The following is an 8780-nucleotide window of genomic DNA, read 5'->3' on the forward strand; positions in this document are numbered from 1 at the left end:
ACAAAAGACACTGTTGTTCTGGCTAATTTTATTTCCAATGTATTAACTGAATTAAGAGAAAAATAGGCAAGCAGAGAGTAATGATGACTGAGTAAAAAAAAATCCAATGCAATCAAAAGTCAGTAAATAAAAAGTGAAATACATTAGGCCCAGAATGTATGAGAACAGAACACCATGAGAACAGAAAACCATGGGTGGAGCAAGGGCAGGCCTACTTCTCTGCGGGGGTGCGGGGCTGAAGCAAAGCCGCTGGTTAAACCTGGACAACCTGAGAACAGAGCTGTGACTGCGCAGGCGCTTAGACCGCGGCGCCAGTCTAACTTAACCGGAAATGACGCATGTTATGCTGAAACCGGCTCAAGGAGGGTTTGAGCAAATCGAGTAGGTGAGCGGTGCAGACCATTGGAGTTGTGCATCCGCTATGACCTGCACCATCGAAAAGATCCTGACAGACGCCAAGACGCTGCTGGAGAGGCTACGGGAGCACGATGCAGCCGCCGAGTCTCTGGTGGATCAGTCGGCGGCTCTGCACCGGCGAGTGGCAGCTATGCGGGAGGCGGGGGCAGCGCTTCCGGACCAGGTCAGGCAAAGAGTGGGGATCTGCGCCTTCGGGTTCTGGGCGCTTGATGTGTGGAGTATGAGGTAAAGTGGGAACTCCGCCTGGAATTTGTTCCCGTTCTCAGAGGGCGGCAGTGAGACACCATCCGAGTTGGGGCTGACAACACTGCCTGGTACCTCTTCAGATGTATCTGCCCCTGTTTTCGGCGCACTTAGTCTGTTTCTGTTTGTCCAGTATCAGGAGGATGCATCCGATATGAAGGACATATCCAAATACAAGCCTCACATTCTGCTGTCCCAAGAGAATACACAGATTAGAGACTTGCAGCAGGAAAACAGAGGTTAGTCAGTCTTTTTGTGTAATTGTAATTTTTTTCTTTCCAGTAGCAGTTCATAAGTTCTTATGAAACTGCCTTAACTGTTCACAAATGTGCGCATGCAATATGTATGCCCAGGTAAATGCTTTTTAAAGGAGTTAGCCTGTCCTGTCCCAGTAACAATATAGTTTGTTAAATTATCTTTTTCAAGGTCATCTGACTGATTTTGTGTTTATAGACAATTCATTAAAGAGGAGCTTAAGAGAGTTGATGGGAGCGCCTGTGGTGGCATAGTGCCTGAGGCGTTTGACTGCTAAGCAGAAGGCTGGCAGTTCAAATCCACCAGCCACTCCTCGGAAGGCAGACTGGGCAGTCTACTTCCGTAGAGATACCGCCTCAGAAACCCAAGGATGGGTCACTGTAAGTTGATTGACTCGACGACAGTGAGTTTGGTTTTTTGGAGTTTGCCTATAAGTTATTTTCACGTAAACCTTAGCTCTTTGGTTTTGTGGACTTTAACTTACAACTGTGGATTCACAATATCTCGTGGAGTATTACAAAATTCCAACTGTTAAGAGTTTGGTTTTGGGATATTTCTCGCAGACATCACTGCCAAGTTATTTTTTGATAGAGCTATGGGTTTCCTTGGAGGAACACCAGGATGCCTTGGAACTCATCATGAGCAAGTACCGGAAACAGATGTTACAGTTGATGGTTGCTAAAAAAGCAGTGGATGCTGAGCCAGTCCTGAAAGCTCACCAGTCTCATTCTGCAGTAAGAAATTTTGATGAGTAAATTCTAAATTGACTGAATTAAAATTTGGAAATTGTTTTAGATTTTATGTTTCCAAACAAAAATAACCTTGTCTTCCTTTCATATTTATCACATTTGCTGTTTATTTTCCTTTAGCTTTGTTAAGATATAAATAAAAAGAAGAGGCTGAAAAGGTACTTGGGTCTTTTTATTTGAGTGGATCAAATTTCCCTCTCTGCTTCTACCCCACCAAGATCTTTTTTCAAGATGTTAATGAATGCTTAGCTCTTCCACCAAACATAATGCCTGTTGGTGTTGAAGGTGTCAAACTGAACTACATAGCATCATACTAAATTATTGGAGAATAGTGTTTAAAAAATGTATGTAGCATAATTTCTACAGTTAGGATGCTTATGATTTAATTTAGGAGACCCAGTAATTGTTCTTATGTTTACAGGGTGCTTCATAGTTGTCATGGTACATTCACTTGTACTATGTCATTTAATCCTAGGTTAACAGATAGAGGCTTCACTGTTTGCTGCAATGGAACTTGCTGATAAATTTCATCCTAGATTCTGACTTTGCTGACTGAATGGAAGTCTTAGGGAATAGAAACAGCTACATTTAAATATTTTAATGGCTTTCATCTAGAGGAGAAAAATGAATTTTACTTTCTGTGGTCCAAAGGATAAAACTGGGACCAATCCACTGAACCTTGAAGGATATATTTTAGGTGATACAGGAATATTTTCTAAGAGAGATGTCCTAAGATGGAAGAGGGCACCCTGAAATGTGGTAAGCTTCTTGTCAATAAGAGAGTTAAAATTTAAATTAAGGAGCCACTTAGAGATATTGTCCAACATCTGTTGGTTGGTTTCGCTAGAACTGGCTTTTTGAAGACAAAAATTATTTGTGGATATTACAAGGCCACTTTATTATGGCTTTACTCCAGAGGACTCAGATTATATAGTGAAGCTCCAGAACTTTTTAAAGTCATAATAAATATGTTTACATAATAAGCTTTATACCTGCAGTAAAGATTACGTTTTCACTTTTTCCTTCTTAATATCGTCACAGGAAATTGAAAGTCAAATTGACAGAATTTGTGAAATGGGAGAAGTGATGAGGAAAGCAGTTCAGGTTGATGATGACCAGTTTTGTAAGGTTCAGGAAAAACTAGCCCAATTAGAGGTAAGAGTGTTAGGTTCACAATATTTCAGAGAGTTTTCATGGTATCTGGAGGATATGTATGTTATCACTGTTCTGTCACTGTAATGTATTGATGTTTTTATGTGCTTATGATTTAAAATTAAAACTCCTCTCCATTCCTTTTCAGAAAAGGAAATGTGATAGGCAACAAACAATGAAAATACCAACTATAGGTTGGCTAGGAGTTGAAATACTATCATTTTGGGAGGGTGGAGCGTATGGGAGGGACAGGTTGTATGTGAGCTAAAATCCCTCATCTACCATAAGAAGTCAGGTGACAATGTCTAAACCTAATGATCAGAAGTTGTGTAGACATATTATCCAGAATCATGAAAATAAATACTAAAAGAAATAGGTGAAAGTATTAAAACTGGTTGCCTTTGTGGGAATAAAGCCAAGCTACTACTGTTTGTTTTATAAGCTATTCTTCACTTATCAACATGGTGAGGTTCCAAAGACCACCAGGTCATTGTGTGAAAATCGGCATTATGCGAAAATAGTGGATAACTACATCACAAAATGGAGGGTGACTACATTTTTATGTAACTGTCAAGCCACTGAGAATCATGGCCTAGCCAGGTTCACTTAAAACATTATAACCATCATAGCCAGCATTACTCTTGCCTTGAACTGCCTCAAACCTCAGCATTCATTACTATCAGATGTACATCATTAATGCACAAAAGAGATAATTACTATGGTTATTAAGTGCAAAATGTTGGGTAATGAGATAGTCAATAAATGAGGAGTAGGTGTATTTCTTGTTGATATTTTAAAAACAAATTCACAGAAAGACTTGGGGTGTAGTTTGCCCATAAAATCATCTAAAAAAAATAGTAGATGGTTTGAGTGCTGCATATTACAAGTTTTGTCATGGTCCCTTTGAGAAATACCAAAGAGAAAAAAGATAGGGTCCCTGCCAATAGGAGCTCAGAGTCTAAGGGAGGAAGTAAGACTAGTATTTATATGATATAAAATGGTACATAAGGGCCAGGAGAGAGACTAAGTACTGAGGAAAGTACTTTATATGGTAGATGACCAGTTGGTAAAGCCTGAAAATGTAATGTTTTACCATAATTTCCTACAGAGAAAATAAGGATGAAGAGTGTAAACTGCCCTATCTGGAAGTTAAAGAGAATGATAAGGTCCCAAGTAGGAGTTACAAGTTAGTTAAATAGTAGGACAATTTTGTCAGCACTATTCCTGATTTACCCTAGTTACGGAAACAACTTTAGGGAAATGTGGGTCAGTTTTCACTTACTACTGTAAATGGAAAAAAGCATGTGCATTAGATTCAGATGCTAGCAATATTACATCTTAGTTCTGCATAGGGTAAATTTTTTGAGTCCTGAGCCTCAGTGTCTTCATCTTAAATAGAACGTCCATGTCAGCAATGATATCTACATTACTGATTGTTGTGAAATAACATATAAATCATCACATGGTGCCTGACCATATGCTCAGTAAGTTTCTTCTCCTGCTTTTCTGAAAAGATTATTTTATTTACTTGGAAGATAGAACAAACAATAGTAAACCTGTAGGAACCATGAAGAATATGACAAAAAGTCAGTCTCTCAAGTAGAGAGAGACCATATTTTATTTATCTTTGTAGACCTAACACACTGGGCATATAGAAATACTCAGTAACTGTTTGTAAAATGAGTAAGTAGTATTTTAGGAAGTTATCAACCAGTAGCTTTTGGGTTTTTTTTGTTAATCCTTAAAACTTTTAAAATTAGTATGTTTGTATGGCCCAAAACAAAGTATTTTGATGCAGCCTGACAGTAAAAACACCTGAAATTAACATAGACTTTTTTTTTTCCCTCCCTCAGCTTGAAAATAAGGAACTTCGAGAATTAGTATCTATCAGCAGTGATTCTCTTCAGTTCAGGAAAGAAGATTCAATGGACGCTGCCTCCCAAGCCATCAAATAACTCACCTCCTGAATGATAATGGAGATTTTCTGTGAAGCAAAGAAGTTATTATCTTTCTGTTGGAGTATTGTCTGTTCAGTGTCTTGCATCAGGCATGAGTTAGTATTGCTTAAAGGTCCCAGGTGGCAATTTAGAAGTGCTAGTCAACATCGGCTGCCCACAAAACAATTTCCTAGTATATTAGTGAAAAGATGCACTGACTTTCACCATTCCTTTCTCCAAGAAACTACTTTTAATTTACATTTCTGGGGCTTCAATTTACATAAACTCTTTTCAGTTCATTTTCATTTTTTTACATCTCTGAAAGAGCATTTTATTATAAACCAACAAATTTATTTTACATAGGAATGTAAAATGCAGTTCTAAAGAATTTTAAACAGATGTAACTTTTAAAATTTTATTTTATTTTGCATAAACCTGAATTTTTCCCATTTAACAAAAATGATACAGTTCTAGAACTAGAATGGCAGATTGTCTTGACTTGTAATGTCATTTACCTTTCTGAAGTTTTAAGTCTCTTTGGTGCTAAGTTACCACATTGTGTCCCTGTATCTTCACTCTTAATTTCAGAGGATTACTGCTAGTCTCCAGGAAACATATTTGAAAATAGGTTAACTGGTTTTTTTTCTGGTTGTAGTATGGTTGCCATATTCAAAGAATGCTGAGAAACTTGTCCTTGTATATGTTTGTGTGCACACATGCACACTTAGTCCAAATGCTAAAAAGTAGCTTTTATTTATTCTGTTAAATTTAAGTAGTCAATTTTTCATTCATGTCCTTCTAGGAAATCCTCAATTTAAGTCATTTACCCAGTATAAAGAGCACATTGTTGTTCTTATGTGCCATCGAGTCGGACCCAACTCATAGCAACATAGTAGGCTTATTTCCACTATAGTTCTTAGCTACTAAATCTTAAGAGCTATCAGCTAGATAGATGTCTGTCATTACTATCACTAGTGCTTGGCTTTCTTTTTAGGTCCATTTGTCACAGTAACAAAGTTTTTCACTTAAAGATAATTACCATATTCACAGTGCTGTGTAGACAACAACAAAGCAGTGTTGGGAATGAAATACTCAACTAGGCTTACTCATCAACTTATTCCTATCTCCCAGTTTACTCTTCAGATTTACCAATTGCTTCATGTTATACTATCTATTTCAGTTTTTTCACAAATAAATGAAATTCTTAATGCTAAACTTGTCAATATTTTCCAATAACACTAAGCACCATGTAGCTACAGTATTAAAAAGCATTTTTGCTAGTGCTTTATATGATGCAGAATTTCTTTTGGACAGTCACAAAAATACACTGTACTTTTGGACAGTCGTCAGCTAAGAAAACAAAATCTCTCCAAGATGTCCTAAAAGCAGCTGGTCCCAGCAATAGCAATGGACTTTACTTAGAATAGTGGGTTTTAATGAATAGGTGTATGTAATCAGGTGTTAACAAATTTCTATTTGATGTCCTACATGGAATTTGACTAAAAAATGCATCTACCCCTACATGAGGGCATGTTTATTTTACTCTCCATGTAAATAAACTTTTAGTCCAGCTCTTTGCGTTAAAATATGCCACCATGTGTCCCACAAGTCCATTCAAGAGGCAGAACCCCAGGCCAATTGTCAGCCACGATGGCTAGATGTCAATGGATATGATAAAGTAATCAAATGGCTCGTTAAAGTATAACATGGTATTCTTTTTGTCATCTGCTTTATGTACCTTTAGAGCTATTTATAATGTTCTTTACAACTCAAGTTTCAGAATAAATTATGTTAACTTTGCCCCCTGATAAATGAAAACCTTAAAGTATGAGTCCAAAGGCAGTATTTAGGGCTTTCAGTGCCCTACATAGGTATGTTCTTGACTTTGATTTGAGTAGATAATAAAGTTGGTTTTGCAGTGGATAGAGGAACTTAACTGGTTTGCAAAAATGTTAGTACAACATTTTCTAATAAAAACCTTATTTTGAGAAGACAAGATAATTTTACTCAATGAGTAATTACTGGGAAGTACAGAGGATTTTTCCTGTGTGTGTGTGTGTATAAGGAACTTTATCAAGTAATCAAAATGGAAGTTTTCATATTAGTACAATAAATTCGGTAGTACAGCTGTACAAATAGTTGTTGCTGAAATGCTGTTAGAGGTATCATAGCATGATTAGAAATCATAAATTATAAGCCTAAGTTTGGAAGTATTTTGGAAAATGTTTCAATAGGTCAGCATTTATCTTATTTCCTTGATTTATATTAGTGCTTTATGAATAATTTGGTTCAAAATTGAAGCTCTCTCTTAAAATGTGGTTCACTGACCTACGTGGAATTGGAGATTGGAGCTCAGGAATTTGTATTTCAGTAAGCATCCCAGGTAACTCCAAGAACACTAGTTAAGGAATATCTAGTATGCTTTGTGCTGGGTATTTCATTAGGAGTTAATGATAGAAAAATAAAGCATTGACACTGTTTTCAAAGAAAAGTTTAGAAGGAGAGACAAACAGATAGGCATATAATTATAGTGCAATGTGATAAATCTGATAAAAGTAGTATAGAATACACAGGAGGGACTGTTTTAACTTCAAAATTCAATAGAGATAATTAGGTAGGAGGAAAACTAGGAAAGTTTGGTGTCACAAAAGCAGAAAGAGGATGGTATTGCCAATAATACTTATTCTGTGCTTTATTGTATGTCAGGTGTTATATAATCTGCATTTCAACTGTACAAATACCCAGGCACAAAGAGATTATATTGTTTGTCCAAAATTCAAACCCAGATTCAACCATTTTAACCACAAAGTTATGTTGCCTTTAAATGCTAAATACTGCTGAGCTCAAGTGTTTCTTGACTAGTAAAATCTATTTTTATTGATACTGGAAAACAAACACTAAACCATATATATATATTTTAAAAGTATCATGAATTCAGTGAATGGAATTTTAACTAATGAGATAAAATTGTTACCTGTTTTCTACTATGACGTAGCCAAAAGTATTTGTGCGTGCAGCTGACAAGTTGTTGTTGCTACGTGCCGTTGAGTCAAACCCAACTCATAGCAACCCCTCCTTGGGTTTCCGAGACAGTATCACTACAGAAGTAGGATTGCCCAACCTTCCTTCCGAGGAGTGGCTGGTGGGTTTGAACCACTAGCCGTCTGGTTAGCAGGCAAGTGTCTTAGCCACTAGCTACCAGAGCTCCCCAGCAGCTGACAAGAGTAATGCACAATTATTTCATCAGTGACCATTACTACATGCAAGAAAGGGTGAGGTTTTGCCTTTCACCTCTTTAGCACGTTGGCTTTCATCCCTCATGGTTTTCTTGTGGTGGCAAAAAGGTTGTTGCTGTGCTACATGTCATGTCCTTGTTGAAGGGAGAGACGTAAGGAGGTGAGAAATGGCCTGTCCTAGCTATATATACCCTGTTTTATCAAGAAAAGCAAAGTTTTTCCAGAAATTCCAGAGTTTTCCCCTTTTGTTACTTGCCTGGCCTCTCACATGGCCGTTTTAGCTGCAAGAGAGACTGAGTACATTGCCGCCCGGATAAAATCACTATTTTATTAGCGAAGAGGAAAGAATAATTGAGAAAGCAATTAACGTGTCTTACATAAGTTCTTCAATAAGTGTAATTAATAGATGCCACCACTCATCTGTCAGTTTGTCATACTGTGGTGGCTTGTGTGTTGTGATGCTAGAAGCTATGCCAGCAGTATTTCAAATAACAGGGTCTCCAATGGTGGAAAGGTTTCAGCAGAGCTTCCAGACTAAGACAGACTAGGAAGAAGGACTCGGCAGTCCACTTCTGGAAAACTTGGCCACTGAAAATTTTATGAAAAGCAGTGAAACATTGTCTGATACATTACTGGAAACTACAGATAGCAGTGAAACATTGTGTAGTGCTAGAAGATGAGCTTCCCAGGTTGGGTTGTGTTGTTAAGTGCCGTCGAGTTGTGTCTGACTCATAGTGGCCCTATGCACAGCAGAACGAAACACTGCCCGATCCCACACCAGCCCCACAATC

At 37.5% G+C, this 8780-nt stretch overlaps 1 protein-coding gene across 1 annotated transcript; it reads left to right on the plus strand.

Annotated features, from left to right (window-relative positions):
* The first annotated feature begins 421 nt into the window (after positions 1-421).
* Positions 422-4771, plus strand: SIKE1 (suppressor of IKBKE 1). Its single transcript, XM_007948834.1, has 5 exons — positions 422-580; positions 794-899; positions 1507-1649; positions 2706-2819; positions 4670-4771. Exons 1-5 carry the CDS (start codon positions 422-424, stop codon positions 4769-4771), a joined length of 624 nt encoding a protein of 207 aa, XP_007947025.1.
* Positions 4772-8780: the final 4009 nt, after the last annotated feature.

Source organism: Orycteropus afer, unplaced genomic scaffold (genome assembly GCF_000298275.1).
Source record: "Orycteropus afer afer isolate SDZICR_OR568_19922 unplaced genomic scaffold, OryAfe1.0 scaffold00010, whole genome shotgun sequence".
NCBI lineage: Eukaryota > Metazoa > Chordata > Mammalia > Tubulidentata > Orycteropodidae > Orycteropus > Orycteropus afer.

Excerpts from the sequence above, each read along its gene's own strand:
- SIKE1 (XM_007948834.1), top strand. The coding sequence starts at position 422 with ATGACCTGCACCATCGAAAAGATCCTGACAGACGCCAAGACGCTGCTG. Across the intron at positions 900-1,506 it reads CTTGCAGCAGGAAAACAGAG|AGCTATGGGTTTCCTTGGAG; the intron begins GTTAGTCAGTCT and ends ATTTTTTGATAG. Across the intron at positions 1,650-2,705 it reads CTCACCAGTCTCATTCTGCA|GAAATTGAAAGTCAAATTGA; the intron begins GTAAGAAATTTT and ends ATATCGTCACAG.